Raw genomic sequence first — 26,496 nt, forward strand, 5'->3', positions numbered from 1 at the left:
GGCTTCACACATTGTGCCCATGTCGGGAATCGATCCCGGATCTTCGGCGTGACGAGACCGCCTCCGTGGTCTAGTGGTAGAGCGTCCGCCCGGAGAGCGTCCCCCTTCAGACATAAACATTTCATGTGTGGTGGAAATCCTAATTTCGGGGTGAGGTAGGTATTTTAAAGACGCTTCTGATCTTGGATATTTTGATCTTTGCAAGGAGGTGGTGAGGTGAAATTAGGTTTAACGTTTATATAAAGATTAAAGGTTTAAAGATTATTTGCACTTATATAGTGTCGTGCATGTACGTGTGTGTGTGTGTCCTTCTAGGCAGGACTAATGCCGGTTTTATTGTGCTAGTCCACTGAGACAACATTGATATCCCACTCAGATACAGTACCGTCCTTTGTTATACCCTAATGTCGATCTCCAGGCAGGGTAACAACAAGTACCATTTTATAAGTTCTTTTGGTATGACCCGGGAATCGAACCACCGACCTTCCACTCTCCGAGCAGACGCTCTATCAACTAGACCATGGAGGCGCTCCTGATATCTTCGGTGAAAGATTATTAAAGAAATATAACCATGTAATTAATAACACACACACACACACACACACACACATGCACGCACTTATTGACGCGCACACACACCGTGAACATATCAAACGAATGGCTTGCCTAGCAAGCCTTTCAAAATGTATTTTGAATTAGTACGAACGTTGGTGCTATAGGGTATAATGTCAGGCAAAAAATATTTCAGATAAAAGAGTGAGTGAGCGAGTGAGCGAGTGAGTGAGTGAGTGAGTGAGTGAGTGAGTGAGTGAGTGAGTGAGTGAGTGAGTGAGTGAGTGAGTGAGTGAGTGAGTGAGTGAGTGAGTGAGTGAGTGAGTGAGTGAGTGAGTGAGTGAGTGAGTGAGCAATATGCCAGCTATATGTCGCGGGACCGTAAATTATCGAATCCAGTGACTGACATCATGAGCATCGATCCACACAATTGGGACACGATGACATGCATCAACCAAGTCTGCGAGCCTGACTACCCGATCCCGTTAGTCGCCTCTTACGACAAGCATAGTCGCCTTTTGCGGCAAGCATGGGTTGCTGAAGACCTATTCTAACCCGGATCTTCACGGGTCGAGTGAGTGTGTGAGTGTATTACAATATTCTGTAATAGTATTTCTAAACTTATTGTAAGACTACTCACTGACTCAACGACAATGCAATCAAGGCTGTGCTATTTACAGTAATCATTAATGTCACACAATCTATTTCAAACTTTCCACGAACCGAAATAACACAAATCTAAAAACCAACATTTTATATTTTATTTCACACAATTGATAAGCATAGATATATTGACTATAATAAAAGATGATACTATGGATGTACATTGGTTGTTTATTTCATGTTCTTTTCTTTTCAAAATATAAATTAGACTAAGCAAATAGATGTTCATACAATACCATCAACAAAACCCTTTCCTTTCGGCGAAATCTTTGAACAACCAAACCATGCTAACTAGGTGTTTCATTGACAAAAGCTCAAAATAGTTATGATTTCTATGAACATTCCATGATATCATCTATCTAAATCTACAGAAGTGAAAAAACACACCAAAATAATAAACTTAAGAACAAATTGATCACTGTTGAATGTGTATATAAAATGGCACAATAAATATTTAACAGCATATGGGTTATATACCGGAAATGAATCCATCCTAAAATTCCACATGAGTGAGTGAGTGTGTTGGGTTTAACGCCGCTTTTAACAGTATTACAGTTATATCACGGCGTGTCAGCTTAATGTGGGAGGAAACCCCGAAGTGATGCAGGTCTCAGACGTTTACCACTTCGGTGAAACCCACAAGCACGGGTATGGTGGTGACAAACCTAGAAACATAATCGGGGCGAACCTGTATTCGAACCCAAAATCAAAGGTTTCTGGCGTTTTACTAGTGTGTACACAAAGCATCAGGGTTCACTCAGGAACTGCCTTTTAGAACAAATGCCGGTGATGATAGTGAATTAACTAATGACTTCTTTAGAAAAGGTTTAAACGTGGATCCAAAATGCCGATGTGAAAGCCCCTGTAAAAATTCATATAATTTTTTCATTGAATTTCCTTTATTTAAATCAGCTATAAACGAATTGATGCACTCACTATTGTTAATTGTGAAAGATACTTGTGATGTAAATATTGACCTGATGCTAGTTGGCAATGCAATTTTACCTTATTATGTGAACGAAAACATATTTAGGAATGTACATACTCATATAAAGTAAACAAAAAGGTTTGAGTGAGCAATGTGAATATACATAAGTTTCTTTATTTCTTTTCTTTCCTTTCTGTCATTTAATTTATTAATTGTAAATAAGCATACATGTAAATCTATGGGAAAGGGCGTTCAAAGTGATGATATCTTGTGCCCAATTCTTTTCATGAGAATAAAATATGTTTAAAATTAAACTAAGCAAATGCCGGTGAATATTTAAAAAAAATAATGCACAGCAACGCCGGGTCAAAGACCTTCCAAAACAAAAACAAGCCGACATTTCTTCGAGGATTCAAGCCCTGTGTGCTGTCTTGAAAAGGCAAACAAACACATCAACACCACGTCAAAACACCGTGAAATAAACATAACTGACAAAACTTCTATAATCACATTATTAAAATTGATGTCCTATCTTTAAATCTACTGTTAATGTTAAAACAATGCATGTCAACATTAAGAATAATGTATAGGATGATACTACCACACATGTAGAAATAGCGATAAATGTTGTACGGTTCTTGTTTGTATTGCTTCAATCGTCATTAAAGCGTACGTACAATATCTTCAGAAATTATCTCGCAAGAAATATCGCCCTCGTCATTGTAGCCATTTTTTTTTTTATAGAAATGGAGGAATATGTAGCGCCCTAAAAATATACTTAATACTGGTCATAAAGAGTCTGAAAGATTAATACCAAAAGAAAACTTTGAACACATTGGCAGCGCTTGTATTTGTCCAAAATTATCAGAGCCAGATACGTGTGACAGAATAACACCTATATAAATTACGTCGCTACTGAAACGGGAAGCATTACCAAACAACTACAGATCATGTGACACTAACCGTGTAAGAATACACAACGCATGCTGTACACTGTGCTGGCCTCATTCATACAGAATATACATAACGATATCAGTTTCACATGCTGCAAGATGGATACTGTGAAACTAACAACGGAGTTACTTCACAAGCAGTCAACACTATGAAAAAAACATTGGTGGAACATTTGTGAACTCCCAAAAGTTGTGTGTTTGTTGTTTAACGCCGCGCTTAGCAATATTCCTGGTATATAATCGAGTGTGGGCCAGACAGACCAGTGGTTGATATTATGAGCAACAATCCACGGCGGCGGGGTACGTGACATGCCATCAACCAAGTCACCGAGCCTGACAACCTGATCCATTAAGTCGCTTCTTACGACCAACATAGGTTGCTAGAAACCGAATCTAACCTCGAATCCCATAAAAAGACATTAAGTGTTCAACATCAAATAATGAACACACTAATGGGCGCCAACGTACCGCTATTCACTGACAACTGAAACCATGTCAGAAGTTGTGACGTTTCATATTTACTCGTTTCCTGGGCCTATAATGGCCACATCAATGATGAAATGATTGTTCATGTTATTGGTGGCCCAGTTTGTACATGAACTTACCGGACCCAAGACAGTGATTTGCATGAATGTACTGCTATATATACAACTTTGTTTACGTGGACACCATTATGGCTTACAAAGTAGACACAATTTATGCATAACACTTTCTTTAATACTGTAAAGGCGACGTTTCAGTATAGATCCTTATACCGTTGTCAAGCAAGGATCTATACCGAATCGTCGCCTTTACTGTATTCAAGAAGTTGTTATTAATAAATTGAGTCTACTTTGTCATCCGTCAACTTCCAAGTAATGCCTATCAAACAATTCATTATGGTTTAATGAGGTCACATCTTCCAGACAGAAGGAGGATGTGGTCATATCGACCAACGGAGGAAGTTTGGCGAAAAGGGGTTCTCGCCCCTGGCATACAATGGTCACATAAATGACGAAGATTTACCACTTTGTCTCTTATATCTCTTGTGGATCAAGCGTTTGATTGCGTCGTGCATGTTTCTTCCTTTCTGTGATGATAAATCACAGGTTAAGTGGGTGTTAGGATAAAATCCACAATACGCTATGACCCAGAGAGGTTTATCAAACGGGAAGGGAGTTACAGATGTGACGAGTTTCTGTTTACTAAGGTCCAGGACATGGACTGTATGTGTTTCCTCTTCAAGAACGAATCCCAAATCCAGGCTGTAAGTTGTACCACTCTCGTTCAGCGTAAGGTTGTCATGGGACAGATATAGTCCGTTGTTGTACACCTTTAGACATATTGCATTATGTTTTGCGCATGTTGCAAACAATACACTCAATCCAGTTGTTTGGGTCTTGTTAGCATGAACAGGGCTGCCAGTCAAAGCTGCTTCGAAGATAAAAGTATTGTAATCATATGGTTTTATGACAGAGTATGTGACCTCCATGCCATACATGATGGTCTGTCCTGGCCTGATGACCAGAGGTGTTGATGTCAGGACAGAGGGAGATGCATGTAGTCGGCATCCTGTCCTTGGTGGAAGATGTTCTTGTTTGCCATTGGTGACAAATGGCCCCGAAACCGTCAGACCGTCACTTGCAATACTGGAGTCCCACTCCAGATCCGCACCTGGGGAGAAGACATCGTTCGTATCAGGTGAATGCGTTTCCGTGTATACAAACATCTGTACTAAATGTCATATTAGTGAGTGAATTGGGGTTAACACCGTTTTAACAGTAAACCAGTCATATCACGGCGTGTCAGCTTAATATGGGATGAAAGTGTTATATATATATTGCTATGGTTTCCGTGAAGTTTAAGGATAGTGCTATATAGGTTAAAGTATAACATATCGGTGAATCAGAAAAGTACTAGTGAAATAAAACGAAAGTCTACCTGCCATATTTGGACAATGCTCAAACAATTGAAGGACATTTTGTATCAGATAGACTGACTTCAGCAGGGGTGTGTTAATTACTTTTGAATGTGAAGTCGGAACATACTACAAATTCCGATTCCTAGAAACATATGCTTTGTAGTGAAATGAGTCAGTGAGTGATTTGTGTTTTATTACGCTTTTAACAGTATTCTAATTGTGGGAGGAAAGCCTGATGTGATGCAGGTCTCAGCTGTTTACCACTTTGGTGAAACCCTCGAGCACCGATATGGTGCTGACAGACCTAGGAACACAATCGGGGCGAACCGGGATTCAAACCCACGATGATAGATATGTAGCGTAATCAAAGGACGCAACTCTGCAAGGGCGTATTAGACGACCGCCAGCTGTTCATTTCGTTTCGCATGCGAGACACTAATCTACCCTTTCCAGATATACTGGTTTCAACAACATGTTTTATCATACTGAAATTGTACATTTCTAAGAGAGATAACTTAAACTGGCACCTGTTTTAAGTTATGATCCAATTTGCTTGCAAAATATATCATGCTATCGCGATATGTCGGTGTGTTCTGTCAGTGTGTGTGTGTGTGTGTGTGTGTGTGTGTGTCTTTTAAAGGAATTATGCTCACGACAAAATAAGGGAACTAATGAAATGATAGTGAAGGTGTAATGACGATCAATGTCAATCTCTGGTGTGTCCACCCCACCCCACTATGTTGGGCGACACATGCACGATACCCGGATGGCGCTGTGGTGATTAACTTGCGTATGGTTGTCTTTGGTATTGCCCGCCATTCCGCTACCGCAAGAGCTACCCCTAGCTGGGCTGGATCATACCAAAAGACGTCAAAAGATTATACTTGTTGTTACCCTGCCTGGCGCTGTGCATTATGGGGCTAAAAGAAGGAATGGTCAGCTCGGATCCCGTAAAGTGCGTCTGAGTGGGGTATTCATGTTAAACTGCGGCCTGGTATCTCATTGGGCTAGAACAATAAAACCGTCCGGAGTAGTACAATCACACACACACACACGCACACACGCACGCACGCACGCACGCTAGCACGCACGCACGCACGCACGCACGCACGCACGCACGCACGCACGCACGCACGCACACGAACACACACACACAAACATACACGTCCAAGCATGTCGATAAATAGGTGCAATAATCTTGGACGCGACGTTAAACCCCATCTCACATAACCTTACCTCAGGATTTCAGCAAGGATATGGCAGTTTTCTCTGGGGTAAGCCAACCTGGATACCAGTAGCTCTAAAATTCCTCGAACTGGCCGTCCCTCTGATGCACCCATGCCAACCACTCAATCTGAGTTACATGGTACGGAAGTGTCCAGTCGGAGTCGGACAAAGCCCACTACTGAGGGGATAGCCCTTCGGGTCCTCCAAAGAGCTCAGATGAATATCCAGCAGAGAATGGTTGGGAGCAGGCCAAACAACATCAGCCAATTCATGGTAACTCTGCACAGGGGTATGGTAAATGTGTAAACTCATCCACCCAGGAGACCTTTGCATCAAGGTCTCTGTATTTGTCATCAGAAAAAGTGGGGCGGTCGGGTAGCCTAGTGGTTAAAGGTTTCGCTCGTCACGTCGAAGACCCGGGTTCGATTCCCGACATGGGTACAATGTGTGAAGCCCACTTCGTGTGTCCCCCGCCGTGATATTGCTGGAATATTGCTAAAAGTGGCGTAAAATCAAACTCACTCATCAGACAAGGGTCACAGCCTCGTGTCCAGGGGATAACAAGGATAATAAAAGCTCTAGCATTGGGTCTGATGTGGAGAACCTTCTCCTGTCCAGATGGAATCCAGATACTATGATAATACCAACACCATGTCGCTCACATACCCTTGGGGATCAATGGAATGATAATACCAAAGAATTGGAATGTCGAAGATGATGGTCATGCCTCTAATGCCTGTCAGTGCGCTGGTGGGTCTCTGGGGTACAAAGACTATTATGGACGAAGTCTCATGCTCAGTGCTCTAACAAACACAGGTGGATTTTACATATCCTGTCTGCATTTCGGACAATCTTTCCACGGATTTGCCAGAAGATTTTATGGAGCAACAGGTTGGTGCGGAGATTCTGCCAAGGAAGTGCTAATTAAGAAGCTTCCCACTATGTCTCCAACTTAGGTCTGAGGACACTGGGACACGCTATTGATGCACAAGCAGTCTATTGCAGATCAACCATCCAAAGGGACGTGAAGCAGTTGCAGAGTCCTTGAACTGGACTCTCCAAGGGACAGATAACCAATTAGCATACAATGTTATCAAACAGATCTTGCTGGTCAACAGAAGAGAAGAAGACTCAATTTTGTATTAAGGTTCTTTAGGGCTTCAGACTATTGAACTGTTGAAAGAAACTGGTTTTTGAGCTGTAGCTCAATGTATGTGAATATGTTCTCTCCTTCTGATGCATGTGCAACAAGATCCATTGTGAGCTGATCTTAACAATGCATGGCGCGAGGCGACTGACCATTTTGTGGGGTGGTAGACGGTTCTTTCATCAATAGTTTGCATAATTTTAGCACTTGCTGACGGGTATTATGAAAAGTAGAAAATAGGCTTCCGGTGTTTTGATTGAAAATGTAAACATCAAGGAGAGGGGAAATCCCCGTGGCGGAATGCCTGATGACGTTATTCGACCCCATGTGCTTATACATTAAACCAGAACCTCGCTGAACCAACCAAATGCAACAAATTTTGAGAAAGAAATACTTGAAAGAACAAAACCATTTGAATATTCTATAGTGAAACAACAGCTGTGTCACTGTAAAATTAGTTCTTTAATCTGTTACGAACCAGCGGGGATGTGGGAGAAAGTACATGCATAAAGTCAGGTACCAGGGAATGAAGAATCATTTTGTTTTTGACTCAGTCAAAATTTACAAATGAAGAGTCAGTGTATAACAGTCTGATAACGAAAATGACGATTTTATCCAAATTGACCCCGAAAAATCTTGAAAAAAATAGTTATGCCCCAGACTGTTGCATTCTTGCTGGGTGTTTTTTCAGAAGAAAAAAGAATCTTGTTTTACAGCAGTAATTTCCATACAAAATCCCGGATATCTAATGAGGGCTACGTGTGCGACATGTCTATGTGAATAAACAAATTGTTTGTGAGCATACAGAAAAAACATAAAGATGTAGCTGATGGATATGGCTACCTTGGAGATTAATTATCATTATCCGAATGATCAAATATTTAATGTAACAACTTTGAAGTCAGTCTAATTTACAAAACACGTTCATTAGTGCTGTACTTGTGCATTATTTGTATATCCGTGTCGATGTCAAACTCATTACAGGTCACACAGGCGATGTGTAGTGCATCTATAAGAGAATCAGTGATCAACAGAAAGTGCTAGTTTTAGACATCCTGGATGCAAAAACAGAGGTAACTGTGACTCTAACCCTACTGGAAACTGTTACGATTATGCGTGGGACACCAAATACATATTTACATACTGTTTCATTTGGCAATCGACACCTAAAAATAGTGATTCATGAACACATGCTTGTGATATTGCCGGAATCGCATAAGAGACATGCTTTTAGCAGAGGTTTCTTATGAAGATGGAAATGGCCTAGTCGTTTTTATTTACAACTTCAGTGTACTATGACTTTTTGAAGACACCACTCAATCTTGTAAAATTGTGACAGCTTTAAGAAAGAAACATTAAACATCTTTATACAGAATCATTTGGCATCACAGTAACTATTCAATTAACTTAAATTAATGAGGAGAGAACTCACATGACAAGCGATCCTTTTACTCCTCACGGCTGCCAGGTCATATATGCAGCTGTGGACACAAATGTGCTAAGATGACCTCAGTATCAATAGACATGACGTACCATTATTACCATGTGTTTTTTTCACAGTTAATTTTGGGACAGTTTATAACTGTCAGATGTCTGCACAGTTTCGAAACAAAAAGCACAAAAATATCAAAATAGAGGAAGTGTCTTTAAGAAAATACTTGAATTAAAAATAATAACAGACTGATTACCTTCTGGCACATACTCGTGTTCAATAGTCATTGCATCATTCAAGGATTTATTTCCATTTGGATTCTCTATTGGTGAAAAGACAACTGATTTGACGAGACCAGCCATCTTCAACAAGGGGGTAATTTTACTGAAGCAAGTTGAAGCAAAGCTGACACCAGCTCTTCCAAGTGACGCCTTTGGTGACATCTGCAACATGGCGCTCAAGGTGGCAGCTGAAGACCCCATCATTTGTAGATCCTCTATCTTGTCAGCTTTACTCCGCATCTGTCGTGTGTACTCGGTAGATGATGTCACTTTTGCCAGAATATTACTGGTGGAATCCAGTCCCTCCTGTGTCAGCTTCAGAATCTTGCTGGATCTCTCTTCAACATCTGACAACAGAATACCTCTCCTCTGCTGTATTTCATCAATCAATTCGTCAAAGGCTTTGTTGATGTCAACCACGGCAGCCTGTTTTGACACCTGTATGTTTGAATGTCTTTTCTTGAGATCTTGTTTTATTTCCTCAAGTCCCTCTGCCTTCTCCCTCAGCTTGACTAAGGTATCGTCAATGGACTTTGCCTTTTCTTTGTGTGCTTCATCCACGGACACGACGTTGTGTCCCTTCCCTTCTTTGTGTTCTACTACAGTGCAGGACACACAGACGATCTTTTCACAAGTGTAGCAGTAGAACTGTAGGGGTTGGTGATGTTGTGCACACTTATGGAGACGATTGAAACTTTTACCTGGTTGTTCTTTCATTTCTTTAAAACTGACAGTTTGGTGATCTCGCATCGGTTGAACTCTTTTGTGGGCATTTAGACATTCTTGGCACAGGAAGACGCCACAGTCATCACATCTGGACATGGCAGGGTTACCATCAGGACAATCTGTACATGGCAGATGAAGACCTTTCACAATCTTCAGATGATCCAGGATTCTTAGGATGATAGGCTCTTTGGGCAGAGACTTGACACCACCCGGCAGGTTATGTTGGTGTCGACACATGGGACATGATAACGTTGGGAGTCCTTGGCTGTACGTCTCTAGACAAGCCTGACATATTGACTGTACACAGCAGGGCATACGACGAGGTATTCGTCTGACCTCATCAAAGTGTTCAGTACATATTGGGCACTCGGTGAGAAGATCCTTGATGGCGGACGCTGATACATAGTCCGACATGGTTATCTGGAAATAAATTTAAAACATCTGAAGCATTTTCGGATTCCATGTGTAATCGTCTTTGTGTCTCGACACAATTGGTACAAAGTCGTATGAGACACATCCATACTTGCATTGTATGTACATCACTCAAAACTGCTAGTAGCATTAAATTATGAGCTCGTTGTTTTATTGATTTTAAATGTTGCTTATTACCACAACTCTCCCAATGCATAATAGAATAGAATATGCTATTGATTTAGGATCTATTTTCATATCATAAAATATAAGCCAGCTACACGATAAATCGCAAAGAACAATTGGAATGAAGCGTGGTTTATTTCACGATAAAACATTGTTCTACCATGACGTCATTTCTGGAGATTCAAACATGCGCTCGCATCCTAATGAGGTCGTAAATTCGACGACGATATCTATTAGAGGGAAGTGTTTCGTGAGTTGTTCCCAATAGATGTAGCAGATAACGCAATGGCCGAACGATCGCATCAAAACGTGGGAGAGATATGACAATCGGTAATTGGAGAAAAGGTACAGATAAAAGACGTGAAACTTGTGAAAATACCCCTTTTAATAAAATAGACTTGTCCGACATTGCCGATTTCGGAGTGTATTCAGTGAGTCATCATTATTTACATAAGGGTAAACCAATTGAGAGCATGTACATTGTATTAAGATCTTTAAAGAGGCTGGGCGAAATGTTGGTATCTCATCTAAGCAATTAACGACTCGTGGTCGATGTTTATCGCACAATTAAACACTGTGTCCCTAGTGGTTTATTCTCCCTGCAGTGTTTTAAAACAGAGAGGGAGCAACTTGCTCTTTTGATATGACGTATTGAGGCATTTTCTGTTGATTAACGCCGCACCCAAAGGCGGTTTTAAATGATGTAATGCACATAATCATATGTTCTTTTTATTGGTATATTTTATAGAAACCTAGCTCATTATATGTAACGATTGCCTTTTTAAACTTCAGTAACCTTGACCTCTCATCAACGTCAAACAAGGCCTATTTAACAAGACCCTTGTCCATGAAATCATGTATGTCCAGGAGTATCCTGGCATAAAATGTTCTTCTGGGCATAAACTTCTGTCATGGGGACCTTGACTTAACAGTCGGCCAGTCATATGTCATAAAGTTAACTTAAACGCACAAAAATTTTTTATGTCAGATATGCAAATTCTACAGGTAAGCATGTATAACTATGAAGTGCACACATTTACATTGAAATATTCAACTGATTAGAGTACCTACGTTCTGACATCTGCAATAGTCATAGTCATTCCAAATCCTGACTGGGCTATACTCATTATTAAACCACTCTACTTGTAAATAATATTAATACAAGTCATTCCAAGTTAGGATGGAGCCCTATCCATGATCAAATTACATGGTGTGTACTATTCTAAGTTTGTCCACATGACGTTTTATAGTTCACATTCTTCCTACATCCAGAGAAAATGTAATTCTGAGCGTCTTCCGCCTAATACATGAATACTTCACACTAAGGTAAAAACATCCCTGAGAAGCACTACAACCAGAAGCCGACCTAGAGGTCACCGATTCACTACGCCCATTACTCCCTCAGTCAGCCTTACACCCGCAGATACCGGAGAGACAGAATTCCATCAAGGTCAGCTTGCCCAACCCGAGAGCTAAGAAAGGCTCTTGCTTGAAACACAGTGAGTCTGTTTGCCTGCACCGGGACTCCACGCAACCGAGGACAATTTACTACATGTAGCTACATGCAGAGCGGAAAGCAGTCAGATGTAACGGCATAGACATAGACAGATGCACGTATTGAAAGTAGGTCATTCTGCACGGGCTACAATATCAGACATTTTCAAGATCAATGTATAACACTTACCACTCCTATTGGATATAATTTCAAAAAAGATCAACAAAAAAGATGAGGTATTGCATTCAGTAGTAAATGTTTGTGTTTGAGTGCATGGTCGTAGCTTTAAATTGTAATTGAGTTTGAAAGGACTATTATAGAATGGATTCAATGTGAATTTACTAACTATTGAAATCACTTCCTTCACTTGATATTTCCAACAGACAAGCAGTTCTCAGTAACTAGCCCTAACTGTGTTTTAGGCATATCAATATCAAAATCGCAATGATATGTCTCTGACATGAATGCAGAAGTAGTCATTATAGTCACGGGGTGGGTATTTTCGTTTTGATACAATATGCGTATGATATTTGAAGCATCTTAAAATAATTTGAATTCATATTGTAGTAGCAATCATTTACACTTGTCTATGCACAGTCGAATCCCGTTGTGTCGAGCTCGGATGTGTTGAATGCCCGGTTGTGTCGAACCCACAGTCCTGGCCCGGCGAACTCGTGATATATTTATCACTATTTTAATCAGAATGTGTCGAATTTTCCGTAGTCACGAAATAAATGTGTAGTCCCAACATGCGTATTTGGCCCGTTTGCTTTCTGATGGCAAGTAAAGGGCTCAGGACAAGGAAGTAGTTATTCCCTTGTCGTTATAGTCATGGGGCAGGTAGCAGGTCTGTGACGTGTCTATTTTCGTTTTTATACAGATGTATATCACATTTGAATTCATGTTGTAGTGAATATAATTTTCACAGTTCTTTTATTAAGTACCGATTAAATGTACACTAAAACCACTTTGTTCCGTTTTACCTCCGTTTGTTTAATTGTTGTTTGGAAGAAGTTGTTGTAAGGAATAGAGTAATAATTTATTGTACAAAGGCACCCACCAAGGACAGACTACAATTTGTATCTACAATAAAATGGCAATACATATGATACAAACGAGCATGCACACCGATTTACATCATACGTTCAAACGAATGTCCAAAATGAATAGTTAGCTGGCAGTGGTGAAGAAAATGAATACTTTGTTTGGTGAAAAATGAATACCATAACATCACACAGTTGTGTCAGAAGTGAAAAAGAATAGATTAGTTGATGGTGCTCAGTAAACAAATAATTTGTTGGCAACAGTCAGAAAAATTATTTATTCTTCTAAAAACAACTCCTCCCACAAATACAGAGCAAATGGAAGCACCCCTAGGATGGTTACTCACAACAGAGTCGGATCGAGGATTGGGAAACGGAAAAGGAAAAAATACAAGGCTTACAAGGCTTGCTGCATGGCTAACTGCGTGACCCAAATACTTGCTGATCTACATGAACTTCAACCAATCTTTGCATTAAATACAAACTGTCGATCTACAATCGTCACACTTCTGTCTTCAGACATGTTGACGTATGATGGACTATTCAATTAGCCCTTACAAAAAACAAATAAAAAATGTCAAAATTTACCAAAGCATGAGATGGCGACATCATGACCATTTGAACTACTGAATTGTTTGATAGGCATTGACTGAGAAATTGACGGATGACAAAGTAGACACACTTTATGGATAACAACGTCTTTAATACTTTAAAAGGTGACGTATAGATCCTTATACCGTTGCCCAGCAAGACTCACTCAGACAATCGACGAGCTTTAACCCACAGTCAAAGCTACCTTAAGGAGTTTGTATGCTTATTTATAACTGTGAATGAGATTATCCCTGTACTCATTCATCTATAATTATAGATCTCGCTTTGTTGAAGTATCTTGAAAATAAGAAGTCATTAATGAAAGTACGACAATGCCACACCGGTCACGCTAATGATACAGGTTCGATTCCCAGGCTGGGTTCGCTGCGAAGTCGTGACTACGTACTACATTTTGACTGTGTGACATCAACGTCTCACTGTATTAGCTGAATCAGTGATTTCATGAAGTTAAAAAGCGGAGCGTCGTAAAAGGTGACTATGCTTGTCTTAAGAGGCGACTAACGGGATCGGATGGTAAGGCTCGCTGACTTGGTTGATGCATGTCATCGTATCTCAGTTGCGTGGATGGATGCTCATGATGTCAATCACTTGATTGCCTAGTCCAGACTCGATTATTTACAGACCTCAGTCATATAGCTGGAATATTGCTGAGTGCGGAGTTAAACAAAAAACAAATGGAAATTAAATAATATAGCGTGGGTATACACACTGTGAAGCCTGTGCATACTGTCCGGAAGTAAAACTGATTGAATAGACCGCAGTCATAACTATTCCAGCTACATCACGAGTATGTCAGTAGATCATCTAATCTGGACCAGTCAGACCAGTGATTGGCAGCACGAGCAACGGTCGGGACACGATAACTCACAACCTGCCAAGTCAAACATCACAACCATCCGATCCTCAGTTTAGTCGGCTGTATGACTCGTAACGGAAGCTGGGAGTGTTTGACTGTATAAGTCCCCATGGTTTCACATATACCGGAGATTCACGAACACCTGTTTCCGTAGTCTGGGTCATTCGTCACCACTCGCCCCTTTTTGTTACCTGAAGATCGCTATTCGGCTTGTCCCGGAATAACACGACTTGGTCACGAATGTAGTCTGGGTCTGTCATACCGGAAACCATTCGGGACAAATTCTGTTGAGAACGTCCACAAATCTACTCCTTGGAATACGTTCAGCACCACCCATTCTGTAGTATCACGTGCACGTAACGTGGCGACCGATTGAGGACGACATCCTTGGTCTGAATGAACATGACATTACATTACCATGTATCCATAACATTGATTATGACTCTCTGAATCACTTTATTGCCATTAGTTAAAAGATACGAATCCCTTTTGTACATTTTCTGTAAAGACACCATGAACAAGCAGTGCAACTACAGTAAACTACGGTTATAACGAACTTAAATAGACCACTAAATTTAGTTCGTAATAACCGTAGTTCGTTAAAGGCACATCTACAGCATATATACAGCAAATGGACAGGGCCAAAACAGTTCGTTATATCCGTCAGTTCGTCATAAGTGTGTTCGTTATAAACGTAGTTTACTGTATATCAATCCTTAATAATTACTTAATTTTTTTGAAAGGCATAACTTTGAAGTTGACGGATGACAATTTTATGGATTATAGCTTCTTTAATACTGTAAAAAGCGACGTTTCGGTATAGACCCTTATACCGTTGTCAAGCGAGACTGAATGGGGGACATAGTACAGAAAATATATAGTAGGTGGAGGATTAACAGTAGAGGATTAACAGTTACAACAACTGCATGCATGAGTGGGATAACATGAGTAAGTGATGACAACAGAAGGATAATATTCTCACTACACGATGGACAGGATTTTAGACGATGTCCCAGTTGATGTTGTGATTAGGACAGTTGCTGATATAGTCCGAGATGGATGAGTTACTGTCTGATTTGATGGTTGAGGTTTTGTGCTCTTTGATTCCAACAGACTGAGGCACAATTAATTTTGTTCAAGAAACATCGGGGACAATTTCCCAGCCCCAAGATACACGACACCAAAAGTGTGGTATAACATGACACACACAGTTCAACGTAAGCTATAGACAGATATCTCAGTGTGTGTATAACAATATCCATTACAAGTATTTCTAAACATGACGACAGTGCAATCAAATTCAAGCCGGTGTACTATTGTACGTCTACAGAAATCATAAATACCAAACAATCTATTTGAAACTGGCTAAAGCTTTCCACGCAAAACTGAAAACCATACTTTCATATTTTTTATTACACACAATTGGAAAGCAAAGATATCTTGGCTACAATAAAAGATGATAATATGGATGCACATTGGTAGTTTATTTCACGTCGCTATATAAGTGCAATAATCTTGGACGCGACGTTAAACCCCATTTCATCTCATCTCACCCTTTCCTTTTGTCCAAATCTTTGAACAACCAAGCTAAGCTATGCCTTTCTCTCTCACAAACTATCCATATAGTTCTGATTCATTTAAACACTCCATGATATCATCTTTGTACACATACAGAAGTGAAAAAATCCTAAAAATAACTAAAAAACGTAAGGACAAGTTATCCCCTTTCTTAATGTGTATACAAAATGGCAGAACACATATTACACAGGTGATGAATTATGATCCTGAAATAAATCCAACCTTCACTTCCACGTCAGTCCGACTTGCTGCCTTGGAAAGGCAATACATATAAACTTATACAAGTCCTGAATCGAAATATGCACTTGCAGGAAAAGGACCACTGGTGCAAAACAACGCCTGGCTGGAAAACACGCCGGGTCAATGACCTTCCGAAATAATGACGAGACCGACATTTATTCGAGGATTCAAGCCCTGTATGCTGTCGTGTGATCGACATTATTGCATTGCACTTTTTACAAGAATCCACGTTGCCTTTTAGGGAATGACGTGTATTTCAATATCTAATGGCTATCGAAAACGATCATCCTAAAGAAATATTGCACTCAAAGTCCTCGAGCAAGTACAGGTTTATGTGAGTGCTGCCGGGTGTGGCGTGCGCCGGATTATGCTTTCAGAATGATTGGACGTACGTGGAATGATTAGGTTTGATGGATTCTTTTCCCTCCATGTTGTTCTACTGACCCGTATATTTTCATTTTCTAACAGTCCCGACTGGAAAAAAAGAAAAGAACTGAGAAAATCAGATCAGTGGATCTTTAAACCAATTCGTAAAGCCGCCAAACGCCTTACCTTGACATGAGACCAAGTATGATTACCTGTTCTCAGAAACTGTTACACATAAATACACAGCGTGGCGGGCCTGTGCTAATGTTTGATGATATATTCAATGTTGTGTCTTTTCAATAACAAAATGGCCCGCCTCCTTGCTTTAGTGGTAGAGTGCTCACCCAGAGAGCGGAAGGTCCGGGGTTCGATCCCCGGCCACGTCATGCCAAAAGACGTTTAAAACATGGACTATAGGCCACCAGTAACCAAAGCTGGCCACCTCGCTGGGGATCACGCACGATATCCAAGCAGGATTTACGTCATCACTTTAGCTATTGGTGCTTGTGCACAGTACTAGCAAATATTAAACAATGCCCAGCAATGTGTTTGGTGATAGTTACATCGATTATGACAGGAATTACGAGTCACACAGGGGGGCAATCATTTTACTCTACTTTAACCTGCTGGATAGAGAGCCTTCTATAATCTGTGTTGATAATAAAAACACCACACCAAATTTAAAAACAAGCAATTAGTTATTCACATACATATTTAAAATTTACCATACAGAACAATTTCTTTCAAGTAACTAAAGTGAGTGAGTGAGTGAGTATAGTTTGATGCCGCTTTTAGCAATATTGCAGCAATATCATGGCGGGGGACACCAGAAATGGGCTTCACACATTGTCCCCATGTCGGGATTCGAAGCCGGATCTTCGGCGTGACGAGCGAACGCTTTAACTACTAGGCTACCCGACCGCCCCTCCAGTAACTAAAGATGACGTGCCCGCTTACACGAGATCTTTCAGATTCACTGTTTAGTAATGTAAATCCCCTGCGATTACAGTCCAGAACTAACAGCATCTACAACCGATCGATCATCGTAATTAATTGTTTAGCGTCTTTTTGCTCAATGTATGGTACATAAATCTAGATAACACATACTTACCCCGGCACTATATTTTGCAAACAAGTGATAGTGGTGTGTGTGTGTGTGTGCGGGTGTGTGTCAATGTGTGTGTGTGTCTATCGGTATCTGTCTCTGTCAGTGTCTCTCTCTCTCTCTCTCTCCCTGTGTGTCCCTCTCTCTCTATCTATCTGTATGTGTGTGTGTCAATGTGTGTGTCTATCGGTATCTGTCTCTATCAGTGTCTCTCTCTCTGTGTCCCTCTCTCTCTCTATCTATCTGTATGTGTGTGTGTCAATGTGTGTGTCTATCATTATCTGTCTCTGTCAGTGTTTCTCTCTGTGTGTCCCTTTCTATCTATCTGTATGTGTGAGTGTGTGTGTGTATCGGTATCTGTCTGTCAGTGTTTCTCTGTCTCTCTCTGTCTATCTGTATGTGTGTGTGTCAGTGTGTTTGTCTATCGCTATCTGTCTCTGTCAGTGTTTCTCTCTCTGTGTCCCTCTCTATCTATCTGTATGTGTGTGTGTGTCAGTGTGTGTGTGTATCGGTATCTGTCTGTCAGTGTTTCTCTGTCTCTCTCTATCTATCTTTATGTGTGTGTATGTGTGTGTGTCTATCGGTATCTGTCTCTGTCAGTGTTTCTCTGTCTCTCTCAGTCTATCTGTATGTGTGTGTATATGTGTGTGTGTCTATCTCTCTCTGTGTCTCTCTGTCTCTCTATCTGTGTGTGTGTCAGTGTGTGTGTCTATCGGTATCAGTCTCTGTCAGTGTCTATCGCTCTCTGTCTCTCTGTCTCTCTATCTGTATATGTGTGTCTATAGGTATCTGTCTTTGTCAGTGTCCATCGCTCTCTGTCTCTCTGTCTCTCTATCTGTATATGTGTGTCTATAGGTATCTGTCTTTGTCAGTGTCTAGCTCTCTCTGTCTTTCTGTCTCTCTATCTGTGTGTGTGTCAGTGTGTGTCTATCGGTATCTGCCTTTGTCAGTGTCTATCTCTCTGTCTCTCTATCTGTATGTGTGTATGTGTGTGTGTCTATCTCTCACTGGCTCTTTGTGTCCCTCTGTCTCTCTATCAATCTGCATGTGTGTGTGTGTGTGTTCGTGTCAGGGTGTGTGTGTCTATCGGTATCTGTCTCTGCCAGTGCCTCTCTGTTTCTCTCTATCTATCTGTATGAGTGTCAGTGTGTGCGTCTATCGGTATCTGTCTCTGCCAGTGCCTCTCTGTTTCTCTCTCCATCTATCTGTATGTGTGTCAGTGTGTGTGTCTATCAGTATCTGTCTCTGTGAGTTTCTCTCTGTCTCTCTCTATCTATCTGTATGTGTGTGTGTGTCTATCGGTATCTGTCTCTGTCAGTGTCTCTCTCCCTCTCTCTATCTATCTGTATGTGTGTGTGTGTCTATCGGTATCTGTCTCTGTGAGTTTCTCTCTGTCTCTCTCTATCTATCTGTATGTGTGTGTGTGTCTATCGGTATCTGTCTGTGAGTTTCTCTCCGTCTCTCTCTATCTATCTGTATGTGTGTGTGTGTCTATCGGTATCTGTCTCTGTGAGTTTCTCTCTGTCTCTCTCTATCTATCTGTATGTGTGTGTGTGTCTATCGGTTTCTGTCTCTGTCAGTGTCTCTCTCCCTCTCTCTATCTATCTGTATCTGTGTCAGTGTGTGTGTCTATCGGTATCTGTCTCTGTGAGTTTCTCTCCGTCTCTCTCTATCTATCTGTATGTGTGTGTGTGTCTATCGGTATCTGTCTCTGTCAGTGTCTCTCTCCCTCTCTCTATCTATCTGTATGTGTGTCAGTGTGTGTGTCTATCGGTATCTGTCTCTGTCAGTCTCTCCCTCTCTCTCTCTCTCTCTCTCTCTCTCTCTCTCTCTCTCTCTCTCTCTCTCTCTCTGTGTGTCCCTCTGTCTCTCACTATCTACCTGTATGTGTGTGTGTTCGTGTCAGTGTGTATGTGTCTATCGTTATCTGTCTCTGCCAGAGCCTCTCTGTCTCTCTCTATCTATCTGTATGTGTGTCAGTGTCTGTGTCTATCGGTATCTGTCTCTGTCAGTGTCTCTCTGTCTCTCTCTATCTATCTGCATGTGTGTCAGTGTCTGTGTCTATCGGTATCTGTCTCTGTCAGTGTCTCTCTGTCTCTCTCTATCTATCTTTATGTGTGTGTCAGTGTGTGTGTCTATCGGTATCTGTCTCTGTCAGTGTCTCTCTGTCTCTCTCTATCTATCTGTATGTGTGTCAGTGTCTGTGTCTATCGGTATCTGTCTCTGTCAGTGTCTCTCTGTCTCTCTCTATCTATCTGCATGTGTGTCAGTGTGTGTGTCTATCGGTATCTGTCAGTGTCTCTCTGTCTCTCTCTATCTATCTTTATGTGTGTCAGTGTCTGTGTCTATCGGTATCTGTCTCTGTCAGTGTCTCTCTGTCTCTCTCTATCTATCTTTATGTGTGTGTCAGTGTGTGTGTCTATCGGTATCTGTCTCTGTCAGTGTCTCTCTGTCTCTCTCTATCTATCTGTATGTGTGTCAGTGTCTGTGTCTATCGGTATCTGTCTCTGTCAGTGTCTCTCTGTCTCTCTCTATCTATCTGCATGTGTGTATGTGTGTGTGTCTATCGGTATCTGTCTCTGTCAGTGTCTCTCTGTTTCTCTCTATCTATCTGCATGTGTGTCAGTGTGTGTGTCTATCGGTATCTGTCTCTGTCAGTGCCTCTCTGTCTCTCTCTATCTATCTGCATGTGTGTATGTGTGTGTCTATCGGTATCTGTCTCTGTCAGTGTCTCTCTGTTTCTCTCTATCTATCTGCATGTGTGTATGTGTGTGTGTCTATCGGTATCTGTCTCTGTCAGTGTCTCTCTGTCTCTCTCTATCTATCTGCATGTGTGTATGTGTGTGTGTCTATCGGTATCTGTCTCTGTCAGTGTCTCTCTGTCTCTCTCTATCTATCTGCATGTGTGTCAGTGTGTGTGTCTATCGGTATCTGTCTCTGTCAGTGCCTCTCTGTCTCTCTCTATCTATCTGCATGTGTGTATGTGTGTGTGTCTATCGGTATCTGTCTCTGTCAGTGTCTCTCTGTTTCTCTCTATCTATCTGCATGTGTGTATGTGTGTGTGTCTATCGGTATCTGTCTCTGTCAGTGTCTCTCTGTCTCTCTCTATCTATCTGCATGTGTGTATGTGTGTGTGTCTATCTCTCATTGTGTCTCTCTGTCTCTCTATCTGTATGTGTGTCTATCGGTATCTGTCCCTGTCAGTCTATCTCTCTCTCTCTCTCTCTCTCTCTCTCTCTCCGTGTGTCCCTCTATCTCTCTATCTATCTCTGTGTGTGTGTCAGTGTATGTGTCTATCGGTATCTGTCTCTGTCAGTGTCTCTCTCCCTCCTTCTCTCTCTGCTATCTGTCTCTCTATCTGTCTGTGTGTGCGTGTGTGTGTGCGTGTGTGTGCGTGCGTGCGTGCATGCTGGTCTCTGTGTGTGTGTGTGTGAGTGTATGTTTTTCTATCGGTATATGTCTCTGTCAGTATCTCTCTCGCCCCCACCCTCTCGCCCCCTTTCACTCTGTCTCGTTCTGTGTGTGTGTGTGTGTGTGTGTGTGTGTGTGTGTGTGTGTGTGTGTGTGTATGTGTGTGTGTGTCAGTGTGTGTGCCTATCGGTATTTGTCTCTGTCAGTGTCTCTCTCCCTTCCTCCCTCTCTCTCCCTCTCCCTCTGTCTCTATCCTTCTGAGTGTGTGTGTGTGTGTGTGTGTGTGTCGGTATCCGCCTCTGTCAGTGTCTCTCTCCTTCCCTCTCTCTCTCTGTCATCTGTCTCTCAATCTGTCTGTGTGTGCATATGTGTGTGTGTGTGTGTCAGTATGTGTGTCTATCGGTATCTGTCTCTGCCAGTTTCTCTCTCCGTCCCTCTCTCTCCCTCTCCCTCTGTCTCTATCTTTCTGTGTGTGTGTCAGTATGTGTGTCTATCGGTGTCTGTCTCTGCCAGTTTCTCTCTCCGTCCCTCTCTCTCCCTCTCCCTCTGTCTCTATCTTTCTGTGTGTGTGTGTGTCAGTGTGTGTGTCGGTATCTGTCTCTGCCAGTTTCTCTCTCCGTCCCTCTCTCTCCCTCTCCCTCTGTCTCTATCTGTTTGTGTGTGTGTCAGTATGTGTGTCTATCGGTGTCTGTCTCTGCCAGTTTCTCTCTCCGTCCCTCTCTCTCCCTCTCCCTCTGTCTCTATCTTTCTGTGTGTGTGTGTGTGTCAGTGTGTGTGTCGGTATCTGCCTCTGTCAGTGTCTCTCTCCTTCCCTCTCTCTCTCTGTCATCTGTCTCTCAATCTGTCTGTGTGTGCGTGCGTGCGTGTGTGTGTGTGCGTGTGTGTGTGTGTGTGTGTGTGTGTGTGTGTGTGTGTGTGTGTGTGTGTGTGTGTGTGTGTGTGTGTGTGTGTGTGTGTGTGTGTGTGTGTGTGTGTGTGTGTGTGTGTGTGTGTCAGTGTGTGTGTGTGTCAGTGTGTGTGTCTATCGGTATCTGTCTCTGCCAGTTTCTCTCTCCGTCCCTCTCTCTCCCTCCCCCTCTGTCTTTCTATCTGTCTGTGTCTGTGTGTCTAAGAAATGATTCTCACGACCTGCATGTATGATTATGTTAATTCTGGTTCAAGTGTATTGTGACTGGACAATGCCACTACAACGTCAGTAGGACTACTATTAAGATTTGAATATTGCACATTCACCGGTGGGCAGAGAAGAAAAGAGTGAGAGTTGCGGTTTGAAAACACATTGATCTCAGGAAAATGTGACGTCGTTAGTCTTTGAATTGTAACAATCCCAATAGAAAATCGAATTTGATTTCATCTATAGAATTGAGACCAGACCCTGGTTTGAAGGTTTGAATTTTACTGCGCTATTGGGTACAGTATATAGAGTTATAAAAGCTTTTCTGTCGCCAAATACTAGTCCATGACATATGCCATGCCTATAGCAACCCACACACGTCAACACAGAATGTATATATGTTCGCCAGATAGGAGAGGTAAATGCATTTGACATGAATTCCCAGTCAGTACTTCATTACGTGTCGATTCCCAAATTGTAAAACATGTTAATCCAGAAATCTGTACGTAATATGCACATATACACACATATGTATAGAGGCGCATGTGAACGAGGTATAAGTTTACAAATCACTACAAATTACTGGTATTACAGTATCCAATGGCAATATACCCCGTTCACATGCGCCTCTATACATATGTGTGTATATGTGCATACGTGTGTAGAAATGCATACGTGAGTATACTTGTCATGTGAACGCGTTTACTCATCTGTGCATATTTACACCAGGAACAAATTTGCATCATGCCTGAAGCAGGTGCAAATGTCAATGTAAATTTGCGCTGTGTGTATATGTTGCAATGTGAACGTTTATGCCAATGTCAGAGGACGATCGAATTAATATACTCACGGCCCAAAGAAACGTGAAACAGTCTCGACTGGAAGAAAAGAAAAGAAATGAGAAAATCGGATCAGTGGATCTTTAAACCAAATACGTAAAGCCTTACCTTGACATGCGATCAACACACACACACATGCACGCACGCACGCACGCACGACAGGGGACCGAACCACGGAACATTCGGTCTCCGGGCAGACGCTCTATCCACTAGACCAAAGAGTCTATATAAGGTTTCATATTAGCCGCTTTCTTGCTGTAGCGAAAACTGACAAACAGATCTCTAATTTTAGTTCGTTATAACCGTAGTTACTTATAAGTATGTATACAGCAAATGGTAGGAGCCAAACAATGTGTTCGTTATATCCGTCAGTTCGTTATAAACGTAGTTTTATGTACACATGATTAGTAAAGCGATTCATATTGTCTCCATTCAGTTAATGTTATCTTGCTGCTGATTTATTTATATATTTGGTAATTTCAATCTGTTTTACACAGTAACTGTTGTATTCCATCAGGCAGTGGTAGTACATTACATGAAGACAGTTCACATATACTTTTTGAATAACATCCACTATTGACTAGAACACATAGCGGCTTATGAAGATACCGATTTGGCGCGTCCTAGCACACCCAGCCCTAGAACATGAACTGTTTCACTGTACCCTTCAAGAACCCAAATCCAGACTGCATGATGTACCAAGCTCGTTGAGTGTCAGATTGTCATTGGTGAGCTGTTTTCTGTTGAAGAGGTGAGGTGAATTTGGGTTTAACGTCGCGTCCAAGATTACTGCACAAACATAGCGCCGAGCATGCGAGTGTGTGTGTGTGTGTGTGTGCGTGCGTGCGTGCGTGCGTGCGTGCGTGCGTGCGTGCGTGCGTGCGTGCGTGCGTGCGTGCGTGCGTGCGTGCGTGCGTGTGTGTGTGTGTGTGTGTGTGTGTGTGTGTGTGTGTGTGTGTGTGTGTGTGTGTGTGTGTGTGTGTGTGTGTGTGTGTGTGTGTGTGTGTGTGTGTGTGTCTGCTTGTACTATTCCGGACTGATGCCCACTCAGACACAGTATACTGACTCCGAGCCGACCAGTCCTTGTTTTAGCCCCTTAATGCCGAGCACCAGACAGGGAAACAACAAGTACCATCTTTTAACGTCTTTTGGTATGACGCGGCCGGGGATCGAACACCGGACCTTCCGCTCTCTGGGCGGACGCTCTACCTCTATTTCCATTGAAGAACAACTTCAGACAAATGTAGGATTAACACAGGATGATACATGGACCCTCATCCCTGTGACTTGATTCCTGTTAGCTTCATCAGGGCAGTCAGTAACAGCTGCTTCAAAGATGATTTCATTGCTGTCTTCTGGTGTTATGACAGAGAATGTTATCCTCAGTCCGTACATGACGGTCTGGTCTCTCTGGACACGGCGGTGGGATAGGAGTCGACATATTGAGTCTGGTGACAGGCAGCTAGGACGGCGTTAATGACAACATATACTGTGATGTCTTTATTTGCAGTGCTAGTGTCACACTCCAGTGGGACATCTACGTCTCTCCCCAGATGAGATCAGACTGTGCGGCAGCAGTTTTGTTTGCATGTCGCCTATTGGTAACCTACTCCTCCAACAATTCCAAGATGAAAACATTATCTAACGACAGCTGAGTAGTGTATGATCTCTTTTAATTGTCCATGGGGTTCTTTTTTAACCGCATGTATCACATTTGCATTTCCAAAACACAAGATGGGTGGTCGAATTGTGTTATTAATCACATGTTTTTTTTAAAAATAAAAAAATAAAAAATAAATGTTGGTCTACTGAGCTACAGGACAGTAGGTTTGTCACGTTGGTGAAACCCTCGAGAACAGTCGGGTAAGTGTGCTGACAAACCTAGAAACCAAATCAGAACGAATCTGCGATTAGGAGCTAGGCTTCTGACTTGCGTGTGGGACGCGACTTGCATTGCCATAGACAATTCGGCCCTGGTCCCCATGGCAACAGAGCAAGGAATAGAGTGTATTAAGATAGATGAAAGGTGTGTTGCATTCAGCATCAACTCACATGATATGTCCCCTCTACGTACAACAGTGTCTTTATTGATGAATGCATATGGAAAAAAAGTCATTACATGTTATTTCTTTTATAGGAAACGGATGGTACATAATAACCCTTATTCCACGACGCTTTTATGTTCGAATATCAATGATTATACAAATTTTATTCTGTTCATTTCGTGATGCGATTGTTGCAATATGAATAGTTATTTGAAAAGAGTATCAGAACAGTACAGAACAGATTGTATTTCGTATAGTCTGGCCGTATAGTTGGATAATATTTGACATATTGTGACAGAGCGCTTCAGTTAATGTTGGCTTTGGAATTTCTAAGTTTAAACATTTTATCTAAAAAAGAGCTAGCTGAAATGAAATGTTGTTGTGGGTAACAATACAAACTTGTGCAGGGTAGGATATTGATAATAATACGAGGGCATATACTTTATCCTTAAGTTAGTATAAGCTGGACATATAAATAGTGCATAGTATTCAACATCTAAGTCATCATTGTAGTAAGGATTTGTAAGTGCATTATAAATCTAGCCTTGGTGAATTAGATATACAATCTGATCATTCTTGCATAAACAAATCTCTTGTCCTTTCCTTAAATGTATAAATAAAAACATTACAGTCTCCGACATCTTGCATCAACCATACATAACCGAAACAATAACTAACCAATGCATATCTTACAAATGAAACCCAATTTTTATAACCTAATTCATCATATTTACATAGCATGAAATAGCAATGTTTTGGATATTTACCCAGTGGCAAAGAAAGAGTATCCTTACTTTGTTAAGACTTTTGTGCATTCTAACAAGAACATATATTTACCTCGTGGGTCGTCCCCGAGTTGTGATTGCATTGTACATAAAGTCAAGTTGGACCTTCTCTGTTCTCTTTGTTGGCGAAAATGACAATTCTTTAACAAGACCAGTCATCTGTATATGTGAAGTTACTTTCTTAAAGCCCAGTGAGGCAAAGCTGACACCTTTCCTATCCACTGACACCTCTTGTGGTGTCTCGTCCAATATGGACTGGGGCGGTCGGGAAGCACAGGGGTTCAAGCGTTTGCTCGTCACGCCGCAGACCCGGGTTCGATTTCCGACATGGGTATAGTGCGTGAAGTCCATTTCTGGTACCCCCCACCGTGGTTTTGCTAATATTGCCAAAAACGGCGTAAAACAACGGCTCATTCACCCCAATATGGACTTCAAAGAAGCAACCGAAGATCCTCTATCTGGTCATCCTTGCTCCTCATACGTCAGTTGAAGACTTCACTTTAGACAGCAATGCTTTCGTCGACTCAAATGCCTGTTCTGTTGGTTTCAGGACTTTATGTGACTTTGCGTCTACTTCTGAGAACATGGCGGCTTTCCAAAA

At 41.6% G+C, this 26,496-nt stretch overlaps 1 protein-coding gene across 1 annotated transcript; it reads right to left on the reverse strand.

Moving 5' to 3' along the window:
* Positions 1-8,825: 8,825 nt before the first annotated feature.
* Positions 8,826-10,223, reverse strand: LOC124137785 (tripartite motif-containing protein 45-like). Its single transcript, XM_048385310.1, has 2 exons — positions 9,059-10,223; positions 8,826-8,851 (listed from the first exon to the last, which is right to left on the reverse strand). Exons 1-2 carry the CDS (start codon positions 10,221-10,223, stop codon positions 8,826-8,828), a joined length of 1,191 nt encoding a protein of 396 aa, XP_048241267.1.
* Between the last annotated feature and the right edge of the window lie 16,273 nt (positions 10,224-26,496).

This window comes from Haliotis rufescens, unplaced genomic scaffold (assembly GCF_023055435.1).
Source record: "Haliotis rufescens isolate VD_foot unplaced genomic scaffold, xgHalRufe1.0.p SCAF_57, whole genome shotgun sequence".
Lineage (NCBI taxonomy): Eukaryota > Metazoa > Mollusca > Gastropoda > Lepetellida > Haliotidae > Haliotis > Haliotis rufescens.